Genomic DNA, 24,001 nt, shown 5'->3' with positions numbered 1-24,001 from the left:
CTGTATACAGTGTTTGGAGAGCGTTCCATAGACTGTATACAGTTTTGGAGAGCCTCAATGTTCAATAGACTGTATACAGTGTTTGAAGAGCATTCCATAGACTGTATACAGTGTTTGGAGAGCCTCAATGTTCCATAGACTGTATACAGTGTTTGGAGAGCGTTCCATAGACTATATACAGTGTTTGGAGTGTTTCAATGTTCCATAGACTGTATACAGTGTTTGGAGAGCCTCAATGTTCCATAGGCTGTATACAGTGTTTGGAGAGCGTTCCATAGACTGTATACAGTGTTTGGAGAGCGTTCCATAGGCTGTATACAGTGTTTGGAGAGCGTTCCATAGACAGTATACAGTGTTTGGAAAGCGTTCCATATACTGTATACAGTGTTTGGAGAGCGTTCCATAGACTGTATTCAGTGTTTGGAGAGCCTCAATGTTCCATAGGCTGTATACAGTGTTTGGAGAGCGTTCCATAGACTGTATACAGTGTTTGGAGTGCCTCAATGTTCCATGACTGTATACAGTGTTTGGAGTGTCTCAATGTTCCATAGACTGTATTCAGTGTTTAGAGAGCGTTCCATAGACTGTATACAGTGTTTGGAGTGCCTCAATGTTCCATAGACTGTAAACAGTGTTTGGAGAGCCTCAATGTTCAATAGGCTGTATACAGTGTTTGGAGAGCGTTCCATAGACTGTATACAGTGTTTGGAGAGCCGCAATGTTCCATAGGCTGTATACAGTGTTTGAAGAGGCTCAATGTTCCATAGACTGTATACAGTGTTTGAAGAGCCTCAATGTTCCATAGACTGTATACAGTGTTTGAAGAGCCGCAATGTTCCATAGGCTGTATACAGTGTTTGAAGAGCCTCAATGTTCCATAGACTGTATACACTGTTTGGTGAGCCTCAATGTTTCATAAGCTGTATACAGTGTTTGGAAAGCGTTCCATAGGCTGAATACGGTGTTTGGAGTGCCTCAATGTTCCATAGACTGTATACAGTGTTTGGAGAGCCTCAATGTTCCATAGGCTGTATACAGTGTTTGAAGAGCCTCAATGTTCCATAGACTGTATACAGTGTTTGGAGTGCCTCAATGTTCCATAGACTGTATACAGTGTTTGGAGAGCCTCAATGTTCCATAGGCTGTATTCAGTGTTTGGAAAGCGTTCCATTGGCTGAATACGGTGTTTGGAGTGCCTCAATGTTCCAAAGGCTGTGTACAGTGTTTGGAGAGCCTCAATGTTCCATAGACTGTATACAGTGTTTGGCCTCAAACTTCTCTATCGTCCGAATTATGCCTGGATGGCAGGACTGAGGTGATTTTGGCATACTGTTGTTCGACAATCATTTCTTTGTTGGAATACTTGCACTTACCAATTTCGCAATTCTCATGTTTTACATAATTTATTTCAACTTAAATGTACTTCCACATTTTGTCAATTAGCCACTGATATGCAAGTCATTCCGATGTTCTCTTTGAACATTTTGAGCAGAGGTGGAAAACAAAAGCTCCTCGGGAGAGTTTTCGTGCCTCTTTCATCTAACTCCAGCGCTGAGACCGATCAACTACTTGAACGTCGCTACAATAGACAGACACTATGAGTGCGATCACCATTTATGGCAATTATAAGTTTGTTTCAAATCTCAGAGATACTCATAAAAAGCGCAGCGTAGGCCTATTTTAAACACTTGACAAAAGAAATAAATGAGCTTCTTTTCCAATTTTGTCTCAATATTTACCAAACACTTAAGTAAAACCCCTATCACTCCGTACTAATTGTCATAACATTATGTTTCCCAACCACTACACATAGCTGTAATTTATCAGATCGCTCCCATCCCCGAGCAAACAGTGGCCTATTATGGGGAGGACGATTACCACATAATGCCGTACGTTCCAGTGACAATAGGCTCGCACCTGTGCCGAGTTAACACCTTGGCCCATTGAGCAGAGTGTTGACTAACCAAGCAGCAGCCCCTTCCAGCAGTCATCCAGAACAGTTGGCCATTGTTGGGCCCCTAGATATTGCCCCTTCTCGCACTACGATCCTTTGACCTTGGCTTTTTAAGGAAAGTTTTACGTTTTTCAATAATTTCTCCTTGTTGTAAGCCATTGTCAGACATAATTACTAGTTCTCTAAGGGACTGGGCGGTTTTCGCGATGTTTGGTAACTTTGCATTGAGCTTACACAAATGGTCATTCTTCATGTTTCCGCATATAAGTGTCGCTGCTCACTTGAAGAGCACGGTGTTCAGTTCAGTGTCATTTGTCCGAGTTGTAAATGTTCTTTTACTAATATAATGCTTTATCAAACCAATTTCAATAACTAATAGCTCAAACTTGATACCGTATTGAATATTAAATTCAATTTGTATATAAAGCTGTCAACCGTTGGAGAAGGACCACAGAGCATCACTAACACCATGATGGTCAAACCACTGAAGTCAACAAACGAAATACCCGGTACTCAACAACGCTGTTTTACTGACTTAAACAAATTAGCAAAGGTACTATACAGTTATACGTATATATATTTATTGAAATAGAGTTATTTACAAGAACAGTTTAATTATTCAAAGTCTTTTGACAATTTCGGCATTAATTATTTCGCCATCAACACATAACAACATGAACATGACAAATCCAGCTATATCGCACAGTGTTAACCCCACTTTGGTGCACAACGGTGACCAATACTGATCGCCCGTCCGTATTTCCGTCCGACAACAACGCTGCTGCTTCTCTTAATGTTGCGGATGAACCATTGTTTTATGCTAGTATTAAACTTTATATTGGTCAAAATCATTGGCCAGATTCTTTTTAAAACTGTGAGAAAAAATAAATCAAATGTTTACTCTCATGTTTTGGCATTTGTAAAATGCAAAAGTAAAATGAGAGCGAACGGCTGTCTACAGAAAGAAAATGATGTTGCAGGCTGGTGCTTTTGTGGCTTCTGGTATGCGGGTAGGGTTGACCACTTATCATAGTGTGACCCAACTCCCCCAAAATCAGTTGGTTGATCTGAACTCTATTCCACCAGCTACTTAGTTGTTGTTTTAATAATTACGAAAAAACAAGCATGAATCGTATATAATAATCATAAAAAATCTTTTAGGGATTGATTCCTACTTATTGTTTTGTTTTCATTTTTCTCCTATGATCCTGTGTTAACATAGCACTGTACATTTAGCAGTAGCAGCCGCAGCAGCCGCAGCAGCAGTAGCAGTAGCAGTAGCAGTTGCAGTAGCAGCAGCAGCAATAACGACAGCAGCAGCAGCAGCAGAAATAGAAGTAGTGGTAGCAGCAGCAGCAGCAGCAGTAATAGTAGTAGTAGTAATAGAAGCAGTAGCAGCAGCAGTAGCAGTAGCAGTAGCAGTAGTAGTAGTAGTAGTAGTAGTAGTAGTAGTAGTAGTAGTAGTAGTAGTAGTAGTAGTAGTAGTAGTAGTAGTAGTTGTAGTGGTAGTAGTAGCAGTAGTAGCAGCAGCAGCAGCAGCAGCAGCAGCAATAGTAGTAGTAGTAGTAGTAGTAGTAGTAGTAGTAGTAGTAGTAGTAGTAGTAGCAGTAGCAGTAGCAGTAGCAGTAGTAGTAGTAGAAGTAGCAGTAGCAGTAGCATTAGTTCTAGTAGTAGTAGAAGTAGTAGTAGTAGTAGTAGTAATAGGAGTAGTAGTAGTAGTAGTAGTAGTAGTAGTAGTAGTAGTAGTAGTAGTAGTAGTGGTGGTGGTGGTGGTGGTGGTGGTGGTGGTGGTGGTGGTGGTGGTGGTGGCGGCGGCGGTAGTAGTAGTAGTAGCAGCTGCAGTAGCAGTAGCAGCAGTCCCAGCAGCAGCAGCAGCAGTAGCAGCAGCAGTAGCAGTAGCAGTAGCAGTAGCAGTAGCAGTAGCAGTAGTAGTAGTAGTAGTACCAGCAGCAGTAGCAACAAAACAACAGCAAGTGAAGCGAAGACGACGATGATGAATGCAGTAATTATAATAAATATAATAAAAAAATAAAAAAAATCAAATAATAATAATAATAATAATAATAATAATAATAATAATAATAATAATAATAATAGCGATAATAATAGCGATAATAATAGCGATAATAATAATAATAATACTTTAATTTTATAAAAACGCAAAGTTTACAAAGTCCTGCAAAGCTTTAATGGAGCGGAATATAGATTATGATAATACAATGCTTAGACAGTAATAAAATCACACACAAAAACAACACTTGCAAAGTGATATCTGGGGCGCATTTTTTGGAGGGGATGGGTTCATTATTTCTGTTAAAAGATAAAAAGCTGCTGGAAGTAGTTTTTAACGTTTAGCTACGTCTTGTAATTTGGAGGGATCTTTAGAACTTGTGACAGTTTGTTTGACAATTGAAATCGCGCAAATTTCAGGATCATTTTGTTCAATTTGACACCGTTTTAGCTGCTGATCAAATGCTTGAATTTACATTTCTCTTCTAATTACACTTGAACACTTGTCCTCCAGCATCTAGGATGTGCGTTTCAATTGTCAAAAGAGCAAGGCTACAATGGTATTCTGGCGGGGTGTAAATTTCACGCTGTCCATTTTAGTCTGCATCTCAATTAGCCAGCCTCCCTCCGCGCTATTGTATATCCGGGCTTTGTTTCTGCGATGCCCGGGGCTCTCAAGCAATTACGGACGTTCAGGAGAGCTAAGTGTGTAAAGAGGGGAGCCAAAAATCCAGAGCCCATCAAGTCCTCCGGGCCACACCTGAGTTTGATTACAACACCCGCTAGATGGGAACTGGCTCTAGTGCTGGGAAATTGATTGGTCGTCAAATAATATGATTATAATCATGGATACCATTACTAGAAGTAAATCTATGCCTGTTTCCATGAATAAATTTTATTCTGTTTATTTATCGTTATAACTGTGTGTATGTGTCTTTTTTAAATCTAAATTCTGAATTTATTGAATGTTAATCTTGACGTACTGTAAGTGACATATTCATGTATGCTTTTAAATATTTAATGAAATTGTTTTTGTAGTGTACCATGCTTACAATAAAGCTAATGGTGATATCTATTCACAGCAATCATTGTTAGAAATTCAACACCATATATACGTAGATACTCAGAGCTGATCTTTTAATTCTGTCAAAACAGAATGTATTAGCAAAATATTTTAAGTTTAAGACAAACAATATATCCATTTAACTACGAACAACTATCAGAAATATGTTGAAAACACGAAGTATGATTATTTTTGCTCAATGACATAGGCATAGACGCGTAAAGTCCTAAATTTTCCTCAAATGCTGGAGCCTAAGGCCATATCCAGAACATTCACAGAGTTTCTGTTCTCATCTCCAATATTGAATTCCGGATGCGCCACCTCCTCTCGGTCACCATTGGATGACGGGCGGAGCTCATGACACTGCGGCGGTGAATCGCGATGTCTTGATTGGATGCAGCTCTCCTGTACTCACTGAGGCCTTTATTTGGGCGTAAAATATCTCACAGGTCATACGCATTCAACAGCGATTGAACCTGACACTTTTTACGGGTGTATGCTGTCATTTAATTATGATGAAGAGATATTAAATGTTTACATTCGCTCGTCGGTTGTTATAAGTCTGATCTTTCCTGCCTGGAATCACTGCGTCGGAAATATCCTTTCTTGAACAACTATCTTAAATCTTAAAAACAAAATACACTGGATTAATTTTTTTCCTTGGATTTTCGTCTTAAAGTAAGTCATTTTCTAATCAAGGTATTGTCGCAACCTTGCTTATGATACATATTTTTTATAATAAACAATTTAGTAAATACAAAATATCCTCATAATATTCTTAGAAAGTACCCATACCAGTATAAAATACAGATTAAAGTATTATTTTAACCATATTTAATACAAAATAATAATAAAGCTTTCGATATATAGGTCGAGGATGGAGTGCCTGCCGACCGGAGATCCAGTCAAAATGTGCAAGCCGGCCCTTACTTTCTCCATAGACAAGATCATGGGGAACACCACCGCCGACGACAAACATGAAGCTGCCGTTGAGGGTGTAAAACGTAAGGCAGAAGAGAAAGGGTTTGCCATCGAAAAGTTTGACAACTATTCCCGACGGCGTCGATTATACGACGATGAACATGATATAAAGGAAAGAAGTTTTCAGCCCGTGAAGAAGCAGAAAGATATAATTCGGGATGAAATCATAAAGCAGCAGACCATCATGGCTGCCCAGTACCAGCACGCGGCCGCCTTCCTGAAGACCGAGATGCAGAAACGCCAGATGTCGTCATACCTTCAGCGCGACATATGTGACGTCAACTTGAACGCTGTGTCGTACCTGCATCCGGCGTTCATGATGGGCCAGATGACGCCAGACGAGTATCGCAGCCACGTTCTCCAGAATCTGAACGCCCTCCAACACCAGTGGCCGAATGTAAACAAGTCGGTAGACGCTTTTAAAAACCTTAATTCCAAGTTGTTGATACCACCGAATGTAAATTATGGACACAATTTTGAAAATAAAACGACTATTGATAGTGACAATGTTCAAGAACAAAATTACAGTGATGTATCTCAAAATCATTCTTCGGACAGTCAAAGCGACCAGTCTTACTCTAAATCTATACATGAGAGTGATTCACAGCCATCTAACAGAGGAGCGGACGCCAGCGAGGTACAAGTGGCGTCAGCGGGATCCCCTGGGAAACGGACAACAGGGTCGCTGCAAAAAAGCGGAAAGAGTTTCAGCTGCCCGGAGTGCGGGAAATTGTTTAATGCTCACTACAACCTGACCCGGCACATGCCCGTACACACTGGTAGGTAAAAATGCTTTTATGGGCACGTATATATGTGCAAGTTATGATTTGGTTGTGTACTGTTCGACGGGTTAGTCTTTTAAATTGACTGCGCATTCTTGATCAGTCTACGTTCATATATTTCTTTTCTTTCAGAATAATAGGGGGTCAAACAATATTTGTTTATTTTGTATGATTCATTTTATTCCTTTACTGTCAGAAAAATGAGTTTATTATTTTCAATTATGAATGTTTTTTCCTAAGTTTGTCTTTGATCTTCAAATGTGTTTTTTTTTCTTGAAAATAATACCGTTTCTTCACACCCACAGTCTCAATTGAGTTGATTAAAATTATTTTTAAATACAATGAGTATCGATCAATGATCAGTCCCTCCTCATAATGAAAACAAATAGAACACATATTGATGCACACACAACACATAATAATAATTTAAATATTTAAATATTCCCCTCGTTTTTTTTTCATCCACAATAAAGTGGCAGTTATATTGGCGTACCACCGTTCCGAGTTTAAGATTAAAGCATTACGTATTTATTGTACACATTTTATGTAATCACAATATTACAGTATTAATAGTATATTAATCAAGTAAATAAAACTGAACCTAACTTTTGAATTTCGACAGCAATTTAGAGAAAAGAACAATATAACTAACTATAGATATAGACGTATAAATTATAGTTTAATAACGATTTATTAAATGACTACATGAAACAATTAAATAATCAAGTTGATGGACCATAGAAAAACAACACCTAATCAATTTTAAACTCATATGAAATATATATGTCAGCTTAACTTACAGATCGGAACCCTTACTTATTAAATTATCCTATAAAAGTGCAGTGACGACGTCAATATACCTTAATCGTACACCAACAATCAGTCTGAATAAGGTTTCAATTTCATTAAATTGTTTGCACTCTGCTCACCATATTAAACGCGAAAATAATGTGATAAACATTCTGTAAAAATTGTTGAGTATATTATACATAATAAAATATAAGTGGATTTTTGCGAGCCGTTCTTATACTTCACTTTCAATGGGAAAATAGGAATAATAAATATAAGTGTCATGCTACATTGTTTTCTTAACAGTATGTTTGCATACCGTTGTGGTTTATTTTGGAGTTTGGAAGCAGATTTAAACAAAATGCGTCCATGCTATTAAATAAATTTAATGTAACACGCGCACAAGATGTTCACGAGGTAGAGTAAATCTTGATTTGGAATTGGCGTACCAGTCGGCCTATATTAGTAGGACATAAGTCAAAACCTGGAACAAGACTCGTCTGGTCCTGACCTTCACACAATCCTTTGAGAAATAATTTTATTCCAACATTAAAAAACCCTATTTACTCAATAACAGCCTACGGCAAAATATATCCCCTGACACGGGGGAAATCGGGATATTTCGTCCTAAAACATAGATATCAAGTCGCTCCATTGTATTATTTATATAACATATTTATATGTTTATTTCAACAATAATCCTAGCATTATCACTTTATTCCTTTAAGGTGCGCGCCCGTTTATCTGTAAGGTGTGTGGGAAGGGTTTCCGGCAGGCGAGCACGCTGTGCCGCCACAAGATCATCCACACGAGCGATAAACCGCACAAGTGTCAGACGTGCGGAAAGGCGTTCAACCGGAGCTCCACGTTGAACACGCACATGCGCATACACATGAATTACAAGCCATACACCTGCGAACATTGTGGAAAGGGGTTTCATCAGAAAGGTAGGCAAGGCTTATCAGTGTCATATAATGTTGACTAAAATGTTAAAAAGAGATTAATGCGCGGCATTTCAATTAGGAGTATAATTACAATTGTATAAAGCTTTCACAGATTTGTTATGAATTAATAATAATGCTAATGTTTTTTTTGTTCTTCAAAGATAAAAAACGAACATTTTTTACAACTAGTTGTATATGACTAATATACATGACTTGTGTAGTTTGTCAACTGTTTTTTTTTGTTAATTTATTTTGTATAATGAATGTGTTATGAAACTGAAATTTGTGCCTCAACATTGATAAAGCTTGTGTCTCCCTCCGGCAGGTAACTACAAAAACCACAAACTGACGCACAGCACTGAGAAGCAGTACAAGTGCTCGATCTGTAACAAGGCGTTCCACCAGGTGTACAACCTGACTTTCCACATGCATACCCATAATGACAAGAAGCCATTCACGTGCCACATCTGCTCCAAGGGCTTCTGTCGCAACTTCGACCTCAAGAAGCACATGCGAAAACTGCACGACGGTGAGCGTGGTGGGATTATGAAGTCCGCCAGCCCGGGTCCCCGCCTGAGTCCCCCGGGATCGGCGGAGGACGGAGCCCGGGGGTCAACGGGCCGGTCCGTACTCACAAGGCGTCGCAATAGCGCCCTATGCACATGGATATTTCTCGGGTACCCTCGACACGGACTATTTGGTCAGCCCCCGGCATTTAGCGGCCACGGCCGGTGGTACCGCCTTACCTTCTCAACCAGGGAACTGGATCCCTTCTACAAAAACTCTCATTCTTGTGATAAAAGCAATGTTTTGTTAAACGTGAATCCTTCAATTCATGTCTGAGCAACTATTGAACATGCGTTTAGAACAGTCCATATTATAAACTATAAATGTTAGCGTTTTTGTACTTCAAATTAAAAGTAAACACGTTGTATGTATATAGAGAATGTGCTGTATTGATGTAACAAAGTGCTATTTTATGCTGGAATGATTTTGAGAGTTTTGTTTCCAAGTTTATGTGATTATTTTATTTATTGATTAATAAATGTGTTAAATGATGTTTGTATTTATATTCTTACAATTGTTTAATATTATTTGAGTCTTAAATTAAAAGGGCTAATATTCGCTATTATACAGTGGATGTAATGAAAGGACGTCTTCTGACGTCCTGTATCATAAGGTGTTCAGTGTGTAAGCATGTGTCCTTCGAGTCGGATGCAGGTTATACAGTGAACGAGACGTGATACAAATCGTCAGAAAAAGAGTCCTATCTTTTTAATGTTCCTTTTATTATATGTCTCCTCAAACTATGTCCTTGTTTAAACGAATTGTTGTTAGTTTAAACCAACAAGGCTTCAGATTTTACGCGATGTTTCCCGGAAATGACATCATAAATCAATCCCATTAATGATTTAGTGCATATTCTTATAAACACAAATCAGCAAAAACATACTAAATAATTTTAGGAAATATAGTTCCTGTACAATTGAAAACGTTTTGATAAAATCTTTACCAATATTTCATTCAAAAGAATGTGGTCCATATTTGAAAAGGTCATACTGTATCGTAACAGAAATGAAAATGCAAAGACTCGTTAACCGGTAACGCTCAAATGAGCTGCTGCAAACAGTTATTAGAATGAACCTACATTTTCAGCCAATGAAATTGCAGATAGGCAATCATTAAGTACAAGGCTTAATTATTAAGAATTTCAACTTTATCTCGTGCTACGCTCACTCCGCCCATTCTTAATCATTAAGATTTTAATTAATGTCATCTAACTATTACATGCGTCTTGAAAGGATACATCCCCATATTAACCTGTAATTCATAAAGTAAGTTCGGTACGTAATAAAATAATCAGAAGGCCGAGTATCAAAGAAAAATGAACATGAGCTTGAATTTCGACGGGAAGTTAGGGTGTACAAATTAAACTGCGAGGAAAACGTCCATACACCGGAATTGTTCATATACACCAGAATTGTTCATGGGTTTTTTAACAATCTTGTATACATAGTTATATAACGTCCATACACCAGAATTGTTCATGGGTTTTTTAACAATCTTGTAAACAGTTATATAACGTCCATACACCGGAATTGTTCATGTTTTTTTTTAACAATCTTGTATACATAGTTATATAACGCCCATACACCAGAATTGTTCATGTTTTTTTTTTAACAATCTTGTATACATAGTTATATAACGTCCATACACCAGAATTGTTCATGGGTTATTTAACAATCTTGTATACATAGTTATATAACGTCCATACACCAGAATTGTTCATGGTTATTTAACAATCTTGTATACATAGTTATATAACGTCCATACACCAGAATTGTTCATGGTTTTTTTTTAACAATCTTGTATACATAGTTATATAACGTCCATACACCAGAATTGTTCATGGTTTTTTTAACAATCTTGTATACATAGTTATATAACGTCCATACACCAGAATTGTTCATGGGTTATTTAACAATCTTGTATACATAGTTATATAACGTCCATACACCAGAATTGTTCATGGGTTATTTAACAATCTTGTATACATAGATATATAACGTCCATACACCAGAATTGTTCATGGGTTTTTAACAATCTTGTATACATAGTTATATAACGTCCATACACCAGAATTGTTCATGGTTATTTAACAATCTTGTATACATAGATATAACGTCCATACACCAGAATTGTTCATGGGTTATTTAACAATCTTGTATACATAGTTATATAACGTCCATACACCGGAATTGTTCATGGGTTATTTAACAATCTTGTATACATAGTTATATAACGTCCATACACCAGAATTGTTCATGGGTTATTTAACAATCTTGTATACATAGTTATATAACGTCCATACACCGGAATTGTTCATGGTTATTTAACAATCTTGTATACATAGTTATATAACGTCCATACACCAGAATTGTTCATGGTTATTTAACAATCTTGTATACATAGTTAAATAACGTCCATACACCAGAATTGTTCATGGGTTATTTAACAATCTTGTATACATAGTTATATAACGTCCATACACCAGAATTGTTCATGGTTATTTAACAATCTTGTATACATAGTTATATAACGTCCATACACCAGAATTGTTCATGGTTATTTAAACAATCTTGTATACATAGTTATATAACGTCCATACACCAGAATTGTTCATGGTTATTTAAACAATCTTGTATACATAGTTATATAACGTCCATACACCAGAATTGTTCATGGTTATTTAACAATCTTGTATACATAGTTATATAACGTCCATACACCAGAATTGTTCATGGGTTATTTAACAATCTTGTATACATAGTTATATAACGTCCATACACCAGAATTGTTCATGGTTATTTAAACAATCTTGTATACATAGTTATATAACGTCCATACACCAGATTTGTTCATGGGTTATTTAACAATCTTGTATACATAGATATATAACGTCCATACACCAGAATTGTTCATGGTTATTTAACAATCTTGTTTACATAGTTATATAAAACGTCTCCCTTTCAAACCAGATAAACATAAAAATAGTGAGCAATTACACACCGGAAGACATTGCACGAAAGGGATCATGTTGAACAAATGTATTCCTTATCAGAGTTACGTAGATCTTGTCGCTTATAGTGACCGTACCGTTCGACGGGTGACCATCTTTCAGCCAAGTGTTCATGGGCTGGAGCTCAACCAGGTATTCGTTCTCATGACTTTTCAATATTGACACCATCACAAAACAACGGAATTTAGTGTGATACATAACAGCATGTAGCTGTCTTCCTGGTCGAGCTAGAAATAGATAAAGACAAAGTAACAACGTTCCAAAGGCCAAAACCGTTAACCGTATATGGACGATACAAAGTTTAATACAACTACAGCGTTAACCGTCTGGACGATACAAAGTTCAATAAAACTACATGCATTGCTTTCTTAGCACTCAATGCTACTGAAGAAGATAACGTATAAGCTTTTACCACGGCATATTACATTACAAGGGAGTCCTGTTGCCAGGGGTAGCTTCTTAAGGCCTATAATTAGCGCCCTGGAAATGTCGGTGGCGGCAGGGTCTGCTGCCGGCTTCCTATAGCCGTACAACATTTTCCAGTCAAGGCGGAAGGGCGACCTTTGTTGAGCGGCGATAATTATTTTCCCTGCTAACGGACGGATGGCGTGAGTGTCCGGGGCGCCGGTTACTAACAAGGGATTCTGAGGGCCATATTGCGTGCTGCCGACAAATCAACTTCTCAGGTAAAAAGGACCATTTGAAGAAATATCAATTGCAGCCATTGTTTTCCTGTTGATGGCAGAAGTCTTACCGTGCTACTCAGTTTCACCGGCTATTGTCAATTAATTCACGTGCGAATTTGAAAGGTAGTAAATTTTTCTGTCGCTGATTAAAGAGGTTATGATAGAAATTCTACAGAAGCCATATTGACAGGCTGCTTAAGCCCGGCTCTGGCTGTATCATTATGGTATTGGTTTACATTTAAGAAAGATCCTTCCTCCGTTCCAGACTTTGTCGACTTCTGAGCCTGAATAACTCGGAGCACTTTATTGCCGTCAAATTGCCGTATCGTCTTATACGGGGATGACTTTCTGTTTTTAGAACTTAATAATGGACTCTGGGCTTTTGATAATGGTAAATATGAAAGCCTTTTTCAGGGTAGGATTTCATTGAACGTTCAATTTCCCCCAGGGGCTGAGTTACAGAATGTACCAACCGCCACTTTAAGGACACACCAGGTCAAATCTTTGTTCTGGGAATATTTTTCATAAAAAAGTCACAGATTCACAATGGCCGTCAAGGATCCCTAAATACAGGACATCTCGATCTGCTGTAAAGTGCCCGTTTACGGGAGAGATCATTATAAAATAAAGACGACAATAACATTAAAGTCGGCTAAATACCTCACGATTTATTTATTCCCGTTTTTGTCGCGCGTGCAGGGTCCGATAGTATCTTTATTGCTCATGAATACAAAAACGTGTGAGCCGGCGATTTTCCGGCGAAGATCACCTATAGCAGATGTTTTGTTAATCCGCAATCTTATCTTGATAAGAAATTCATTAACAACAATTTAATAGGCAATTAGATATTTACTACAAATCATGCTTTTCTATACCTTTTGAAACATTTGTCCTGATATTGTAGAAGTACGATGTTTTCCTTAAAGATCATACGTTTTTATGTAAATTTCCAACATATACCAGTCTTCAGCGAAGCGAAGATATTATCTGCCACAAGATTTTGATTTTGTGCACATTATTTAAAGAGTATTTTCTCTCTTTTTAATGCGGATTTGTCCATTGGCTAGTTTGATGTAAACATTTCAATTTATACATTTCAACAATCAAAAACCTTAACTGTCAGATTAGAATCATAACATCTGTAAAACTTTGCATTACAATACTTAAAGAGTGATCCTGCGTGGGGTCAGACAGGCTGTGGAGTAAAATTAAAGACATTTTCCCTAGTGCCGTCAGGAGAGCAAGAAAAATATTTGATAGATTCTGCCTCTCTGTCAGTCTGTGATCTTTTAATTTCTCTTTCGCGATATTTGATAGTAAACCAGCATTGCGAGATATTATGCTCATTCCTGGAACCGATCTATCAATTTGTTTTAATAAAGTTTAAAAGCAATATGGCAACTAGCGCGATATTCACCAGCGAAAAGTAGTTATTCGAGAAATTGAGCAAATCCCGCGGGATTACGCAGACTGAACGATCTTCACAAGACAGATGCCCTTCTGGGCCCGTGGTTTATTATACAAGAAAATTGCTGCAAAATGTCAGTCCAATTCGGGAGGATAATACCACGTGAAGATTTATTCTTCAAAAAATCATGATGAATCTCATCGAAGGCATTACTTAAAACACCATATTCTATTATAATATTAAATATAAATACATTCTAATATTACTTTAAAACAAGTAAATGTTTTGAATTTTAAGAAAACACTTTGAGTACCAATATATTAAACTGAAGTAACGAGGTATGTTCTGTATAATACGCCAACATAACTCTTGAAATAACTTTTGAAATTGTCGGAGTAGATTGGCCTCCCTTGTTTTATTGAGGCGGTTCCATGTGGCTTGTGCGGTTTCGCCTGAAAATGCTTAGAGACTGCTAGACTCAAATGATATCTTGTGGTGTAATGTATGCTTGTGTTTACTTCAATATTTATTTGGAACATTTAAGGAGTTGAGTTGATGGAGGGGTAGGGGTAGGGGTAGTGGTATGCGGCGCATTTTGGTACCTTACCGCCCCTTAAATCCGTTGGTATAGTGTCGATGAATGCATGCACTGTCAGTCTCCTAGGTCTAGGTCTACTGAAAGTTATTAAAAATGAATATAATATTTTGTTTCCTTTTTTTTTAAATGTGCTAATTACATAGAAATATAAAGAAGACAAACATTGTGTCCGTTGGTGGCTGTTTACAACTCCAATTACTATATAACAAGCTTGCACTCTCACAAATCTTGTAAAATAGTTTTATTTCTTCTACAATATAGACTTGGAGAATTTCCTTGAACGGTAAACGGTCCCCGCATCCAGTTTTATATTATCATAGAAAACTCATAATTCACTGGTACAGATTATATATTCGGTAGTGCCTGTTTAAACAATACATATATTAAAAAGGCTGACTGGACATATATTAAATTATATTAAATTCAGTTCAATTCAATGACTTTATTGCATCTTAATATGCGAGAGAAAACGGATAGCAAACATAAGTTGAAAGTAAAGCAAGAAAAATGTTTTGTATTGAAGGTACAATAAGACATATATCATGGTAGTTACAATATGACATACATGGTAGGTAAAATATGACATACATGGTAGGTACAATATGACATATATGGTAGAAAAAAAGAAGACATACATTGTTGTTACAATATGACATACATGGTTGTTACAATATGACATACATGGTAGGTACAATATGACATACATGGTAGGTACAATAAGACATATATGGTAGTAACAATATGACATACATGGTAGGTAAAATATGACATACATGGTAGGTACAATATGACATACATGGTAGGTACAATATGACCTATATGGTAGTTACAATATGACATATATGGTAGTTACAATATGACATACATGGTAGGTAAAATATGACATACATGGTAGGTACAATATGACCTATATGGTAGGTACAATATGACATACATGGTAGGTACAATATGACATACATGGTAGGTAAAATATGACATACATGGTAGGTACAATATGACATACATGGTAGGTACAATATGACCTATATGGTAGTAACAATATGACATATATGGTAGTTACAATATGACATACATGGTAGGTACAATATGACATACATGGTAGGTACAATATGACATATAAGGTAGTAACAATATGACATATATGGTAGGTACAGTATCAGATACATGGTAGATACAGTATGAGATACATGGAAGGTACAATATGAGATACATGGTAGGTACAATATGTGATACATGGTAGGTACAATAGGACATATAAGGTAGTAACAATATGACATATATGGTCGATACAGTATGAGATACATGGTAGGTACAGTATGAGATACATGGTAGGTATAGTATGAGATACATGGTAGGTATAGTATGAGATACATGGTAGGTATTTTATGAGATACTTGGTAGGTACAGTATGGCATACATTGTAGGTACACTACGACATACATGGCAAGTACAATATGGCATACATGGTAGGTACACTATGATCTACATGGTAGGTACAATATACGATACATGGTAGGTACACTATGGCATACATGGTAGGTACACTTTGGCATAAATGGTAGATACAGTATGACATAGATGGTAAGTACAGTATTAGAGACATGGTAGATACGGTATGAGATACATGGAAGGTATAAAATGAGATACATGGTAGGAACAATATGAGATACATGATAGATACAATATGAGATACATGGTAGGTACAATATGAGATACATGGTAGGAACAATATGAGATACATGGAAGGTATAGTATGAGATACATGGTAGGTATTGTATGAGATACATGGTAGGTATTGTAAGAGATACATGGTAGGTACAGTATCAGATACATGGTAGGTATTTTATGAGATACATGGTAGGTATTGTATGAGATACATGGTAGGTACAATATGAGATACATGGTAGGAACAATATGAGACACATGGAAGGTATAGTATGAGATACATGGTAGGTATTGTATGAGATACATGGTAGGCATTGTAAGAGACACATGGTAGGTACAGTATCAGATACATGGTAGGTATTTTATGAGATACATGGTAGGTATTGTATGAGATACATGGTAGGTACAGTATCAGATACATGGTAGGTATTGTATGAGATACATGGTAGGTACAGTATCAGATACATGGTAGGTATTGTAAGAGATACATGGTAGGTATTGTATGAGATACATGGTAGGTATTGTATGAGATACATGGTAGGTATTGTATGAGTTACATGGTAGGTATAGTATGAGATACATGGTAGGTACAGTATCAGATACATGGAAGGTATTGTAAGAGATACATGGTAGGTATTGTATGAGATACATGGTAGGTATTGTATGAGATACATGGTAGTTACAGTATCAGATACATGGTAGGTATTTTATGAGATACATGGTAGGTATTGTATGAGATACATGGTAGGTACAATATGAGATACATGGTAGGTACTAGTAAATTATTTTCACGGAAGGAAATGCATGTGATAAGGAGCACACTCAGAACTATCAAACATGTGAAAAGGAACACAGTCAGGACAATCATACATGTAATCAGGAACGCAGCCAGGACCATCGTACATGTAATAAGGAACACAGTCAGGAAAATCATACATGTAATAAGGAACACAGCCAGGACAATCGTACATGTAATAAGGAACACAGCCAGGACAATCGTACATGTAATAAGGAACACAGCCAGGACAATCGTACATGTAATAAGGAACACAACCAGGACAATCGTACATGTAATAAGGAACACAACCAGGACAATCTAACATGTTATAAGGAACACAACCAGGACAATCTAACATGTAATAAGGAACACAACCAGGACAATCTAACATGTAATAAGGAACACAACCAGGACAATCATACATGTAATAAGGAACACAGCCAGGACAATCATACATGTAATAAGGAACACAGCCAGGACAATCATACATGTAATAAGGAACACAACCAGGACAATCTAACATGTAATAAGGAACACAACCAGGACAATCATACATGTAATAAGGAACACAGCCAGGACAATCATACATGTAATAAGGAACACAGCCAGGACAATCATACATGTAATAAGGAACACAACCAGGACAATCTAACATGTAATAAGGAACACAACCAGGACAATCTAACATGAAATAAGGAACACAGTCAGGACAATCATACATGTAATAAGGAACACAGCCAGGACAATCTAACATGAAATAAGGAACACAGCTAGGACAATCATACATGTAATAAGGAACACATTCAGGACAATCATACATGTAATAAGGAATACAGCCAGGACAATCATACATGTAATAAGGAATACAGTCAGGACAATCATATATGTAATAAGGAACACAGCCAGGACAATCTAACATGAAATAAGGAACACAGCCAGGACAATCATACATGTTATAAGGAACACAGCCAGGACAATCATACATGTAATAAGGAACACATTCAGGACAATCATACATGTAATAAGGAACACAGCTAGGACAATCATACATGTAATAAGGAACACAGTCAGGAAAATCATACATGTTATAAGGAATACAGTCAGGACAATCATACATGTAATAAGGAACACATTCAGGACAATCATGCATGTAATAAGGAATACAGCCAGGACAATCATACATGTTATAAGGAACACAGCCAGGACAATCATACATGTAATAAGGAACACAGCCAGGACAATCATACATGTTATAAGGAACACAGCCAGGACAATCATACATGTAATAAGGAACACAGCCAGGACAATCATACATGTTATAAGGAACACAGCCAGGACAATCATACATGTAATAAGAAACACATTCAGGACAATCATACATGTAATAAGGAACACAGCCAGGACAATCATACATGCAATAAGGAACACAATCAGGAAAGATCATACATGTAATAAGGAACATAGTCAGGACAATCATACATGTAATAAGGAACACAGCCAGGACAATCATACATGTCATAAGGAACACAGCCAGGACAATCATACATGTAATAAGAAACACAGTCAGAAAAATCATACATGTAATAAGGAATACAGTCAGGGCAATCAAAAATGTAATAAAAAACACATTCAGGACATTCATACATGTTATAAGGAACGCAGCCAGGCAAAAAACAATCATGTAATAAGGAATACAGTAAGGGCAATCATTAGAGAAAATGAAGAGTCGATACAAGATGTTAATGTGTGAATAAGAAACATATATGTATAATTGTTTATAAGAAACGTACAAATGGCTTTGAAAAAGAAAACAATTTTTATGACACGAGGCCGCTAAATCGCCGACTTAAAAGCGTTAGACCGCTTGTGCGATATCGACTTTTTTACTAATGTTGATAATCGCGTCAGAATGTTCATATGTGCAACATTTTTTTATTATTATCTTTGAAGAAAAGCTTAAAAAATTCTAGGCCGCCAAGACGCCAACTTCACGCCGCTATGCCGCTTGGTCCCTAACTGCTCGCCGCTAAAGCGTTTATTTCACACCGCTAACTATAATTAATATACACACACTGTAACAATGTACACAACATAATATACACCGTGTTGAAAATGAGATCATCTCATTCATGCATGTCTGTTGTATCTTTACTTTAGAGTATCAAATACGCCTAAATAATAAACACGTTTTCCGCGATGATTGCAGAAACAAATGTTTCACTATTGCTCATTTGTAACAAGTCATGCAAACATTGTTACAACATTGTAATTATGTTAAGGTTTTATAAGACATACCTCACACAAATAAATATGAACCAATAAGCTGTTTATTCTTTAATGAAAAATTGTACAAAATCAATAAAAATCTCAACCCAACGTTTCCCCTTATCTTTTTGTCTTACTCTACCCTTGTCCTAACGATACCATCTTCTTGCTACCCCTTTCCCAAAGCCCATTCTCTGCGTGGCTGACAATGACTTCCAAGCATGGACCAAAGCCCAACGCCCTGTACGTGAATATATTCGAGTTATCGATTGGCATAGTAAGAACTCAACCGAGTGTCGAAGAATCACCTAAATATGTGGTGTATTGTTTTCCGTTCTTCTAATTCCCGAGCAGTAATCACCCCTGTCTCTACCACCAAAGTCCGCCAGCGTTTTTTTGGTTTGCAAAGACTATACCAGCATTTGTCTGCAAGCATAGTCAGCCAGCGTTTGTCGGTGAGCACAAGCTGTCAGCATTAATCGGTGATCACTGTCTGACAGCATTTGGCGGTGAGCATTGTCTGTCGGCATTAGTCGTGATCACTGTCTGACAGCATCAGTCGGTCAGCACTGTCTGTAAGCATCAGTAGGTGATCACTGTCTGTCAGCATTAGTCGGTGAGCACTGTCTGACAGCAGTGGGTGAGCACTGCCTGACAGCATTTGTCGGTGAGCACTGTCTGATAGCATTTGTCGGTGAGCACTGTCTGACAGCATTTGACGGTGAGCACTGTCTGTCAGCATTAGTCGGTGAGCACTGTCTGACAGCAGTGGATGATCACTGTCTGTCAGCATTAGTCGGTGATCACTGTCTGACAGCAGTGGGTGAGCACTGTCTGACAACATTTGTCGGTGAGCACTGTCTGATAGCATTTCTCGGTGAGCACTGTCTGACAGCATTTGACGGTGAGCACTGTCTGTCAGCATTAGTTGGTGAGCACTGTCTGACAGCAGTGGATGATCACTGTCTGACAGCATTAGTCGGTGATCACTGTCTGACAGCAGTGGGTGAGCACTGTCTGACAACATTTGTCGATGAGCACTGTCTGATAGCATTAGTCGGTGAGCAATGTCTGACAGCATTTGACGGTGAGCACTGTTTGTCAGCATTTGTCGGTGAGCACTGTCTGACAGCATTTGTCGGTGAGCACTGTCTGACAGCATTTGACGGTGAGCACTGTCTGTCAGCATTAGTCGGTGATCACTGTCTGACAGTATTTTTCGGTGAGCACTGTCTGACGCATTTGTCGTGAGCACTGTTTGGCAGCATTTGTCGATGAGCAATGTCTGACAGCATTTGCCGATGAGCACTGTCTGACAGCATAAGTCGATTAACACTGTCTGACAGCATAAGTCGATGAGCACTGTCTGCCAGCATCAGTCGGTGATCACTGTCTGCCAGCATCAGTCGATCAACACAGTCTGTCAGTATTAGTCGATGAGCACTGTCTGCCAGCATCAGTCGGTGATCACTGTCTGCCAGCATCAGTCGATGAGCACTGTCTGACAGCATAAGTCGATCAACACTGTCTGACAGCATTAGTCGATTAGTACTGTCTGCCAGCATCAGTCGTGATCACTGTCTGCCAGCATCCGTCGATGAGCACTGTCTGGCTGCATTAGTCGATCAACACTGTCTGTCAGCATTAGTCGATGAGCACTGTATGCCAGCATTAGTCGATTAACACTGTCTGACAGCATTAGTCGATCAACACTATCTGAAAGCATTTGTCGATGAGCACTGTCTGCCAGCATCAGTCGATGAGCACTGTCTGTCAGCATTAGTCGATGAGCACGGTCTGCCAGCATCAGTCGGTGATCACTGTCTGCCAGCATCAGTCGATGATCACTGTCTGACAGCATTAGTCAATCAACACTGTCTGATAGCATTAGTCGGTGAGCACTGTCTGTCAGCATTTGATGGTGAGCACTGTCTGTCAGCATTAGTCGGTGAGCACTGCCTGAAAACATTTATCGGTGGGCATTGCCTGGTTGTGATCACTGTCAGTCAATGTGTGTTGCTGAACACTGTCAGCCATTGACGAAGAACACATTCTGTCAGCGATTGCCAGTGAGCATTGTCTGTTAACGGTTGTCGGTGAGCACAGTCTGTAAGCGTTTGCATTTTCAGAAAAATCGAAAAGATACTCAGACAACATTGATCAATGAAAAATACAGTTAGATCACATCATGCTGACGTCATACTGACATAGGCATCTGATTATAACTAGGTAGCGCCTGCGTAGCATGGCAAACATTAAGGGATCATGTTTCTAGTGCAAAGTCGTCGTCCGTGTCCACAACGTCAGACTTTTATTTCCGCTTTGCAACTTAAGCATATGTTTTCTCATCTTTACCAAACTTGTTCACAATGTTGATGGCATTGCACCTCGACTAAGATCGATCCACGGTCAGATCGTACTAGAATCATGGCACTTGAATTGTCAAACTCGACAAACTTTAATATAAAAAAGCGGGCGCCTTCATTCAATTTGCAGATTTTTTGTTTGAAAATATTTAAACGCAGATGTGGCTTGGTCTAGTGATATTAACATGCACTTGTGTAAGACATACTATTCCTCAATTTCCTAGTCGGCCTATAATGAGACATCGAAGGGAAGACATGTTTGATCTTTGAGGGACTGATGGGGAGTGTAAGTAGTGGCTTCCCTTAAACACTTAAAAGTTGATTACTTTCAAGTTCAAGTAACATCTGTCTTACCATCGGAACTCTCAAATACACGTATTGGTGTGTTTCACTGATAAATTAAACTGAAAAAAACAATACTAAAAGCAAGTCTGTATTCCATCACAACACTGACGAAACATTTCGCATTAATTTCCATCGGCTTGTTTAAAATTCAGCTCGCGCAATTAATCCAACCAAGAGGTTTGTAACTTGATATCTAATATCCCGAAGAACATTGATACGTTTGAGTATACAGTCGAACCCCTTTGGCTCGAAATCGTTTGGCTCGAACTAAAATAATGTAAAGGACCGATCTTTTAAAACTGAAGGTAAGCCTTCCCTTCTTGGCTCGATTTTTTCAAGGTTCGAATTAAATTTCCCGGTCCCTGTAAGTTCGACCCAAAGGGTTTCTACTGTATATATATAATGAGCATAAACCGATGTGTATGCTATACTTGCCTGACTACAGAACTTTAACTTGAATATCAACGCAGAAAAGCGACCCTAATGCGAGGGCTACCATTGATAATGTCATCTTTATTCTATGATTGGTCGAGAAAATAAAAGAACATAATTTATCATATTGGTTAGAACTTAATACATGTATTTGTTAAACGGAAAATGTATAATAGTTGTCGTTGAATAGTCCTGAACATATTCTGGTATAGCTAAGCTCACATTAACAACGTCATACTACTGGTGTGATAATAAGGAACTCCTAGCTTATGTATCAGGCACGTCATATGGTCCTGTCACATGTCTTCATACGAGCAGGGCTTCCTGTTCACAGTTCACCTAGGATCGGATCCGTTGTTCCCTCCTTCCAGTGTGGTGGCCAGGTCGCCTGTACCGACGGACGCTTCGTGATGGCCTCGTAATACTTCAGGAGGGCAGGAAACTCACGGAAACTAGCACCCATGCGCATAAGGAAGGCGAGAAACGGGTAGACCGCAACGTCTGCCAGTGTGAAATTATTCCCAACCATGTAAGCATGTCCGTTCAGTGCCTGCGCAAAAAACGGAAGTAAGCAACGCACGTATAGGTAAGAAATACACATGCACATGTTTAACGAGTACAATTTTAATGGCTCTTTAGAAAATCCTACATAACAATATATCTCCCCTGCTCACCTTCTCCCAATATCCTAGTTCGACCTTGGCTTTCTCCATGCGCTCCTTGATGATTTTATCATCCCGGTCTTCCGGTTTAGTCTGCCAGTGGTAGTACACGAGCTCCGTGAATTCAATGACTTTATTGCATCTTAATATGCGAGAGAAAACGGATAGCAAACATAAGTTGAAAGTAAAGCAAGAAAAAAAATTTGTATTGAAGGTACAATAAGACATATATCATGGTAGTTACAATATGACATACATGGTAGGTAAAATATGATATACATGGTAGGTACAATATGACATATATGGTAGAAAAAAAGAAGACATACATTGTTGTTACAATATGACATACATGGTTGTTACAATATGACATACATGGTAGGTAAAATATGACATATGTGGTAGTTACAATATGACATACATGGAAGGTACAATATGACATACATGGTAGGTACAATAAGACATATATGGTAGTAACAATATGACATACATGGTAGGTAAAATATGACATACATGGTAGGTACAATATGACATACATGGTAGGTACAATATGACCTATATGGTAGTTACAATATGACATATATGGTAGTTACAATATGACATACATGGTAGGTAAAATATGACATACATGGTAGGTACAATATGACCTATATGGTAGGTACAATATGACATACATGGTAGGTACAATATGACATA

At 38.0% G+C, this 24,001-nt stretch overlaps 1 protein-coding gene across 1 annotated transcript; it reads left to right on the top strand.

Annotated features, from left to right (window-relative positions):
- Window positions 1-5,904: 5,904 nt before the first annotated feature.
- LOC128217521 (zinc finger protein 519-like) lies at window positions 5,905-9,320 on the top strand. Its single transcript, XM_052924698.1, has 4 exons — window positions 5,905-6,787; window positions 8,308-8,526; window positions 8,849-9,150; window positions 9,243-9,320. Exons 1-4 carry the CDS (start codon window positions 5,905-5,907, stop codon window positions 9,318-9,320), a joined length of 1,482 nt encoding a protein of 493 aa, XP_052780658.1.
- Window positions 9,321-24,001: the final 14,681 nt, after the last annotated feature.

The sequence above is a fragment of the Mya arenaria genome, chromosome 14 (genome assembly GCF_026914265.1).
Source record: "Mya arenaria isolate MELC-2E11 chromosome 14, ASM2691426v1".
Lineage (NCBI taxonomy): Eukaryota > Metazoa > Mollusca > Bivalvia > Myida > Myidae > Mya > Mya arenaria.
The sequence above is the reverse complement of the archived record's forward strand: the minus strand, read 5'-3'. Positions and strand labels throughout refer to the sequence as shown.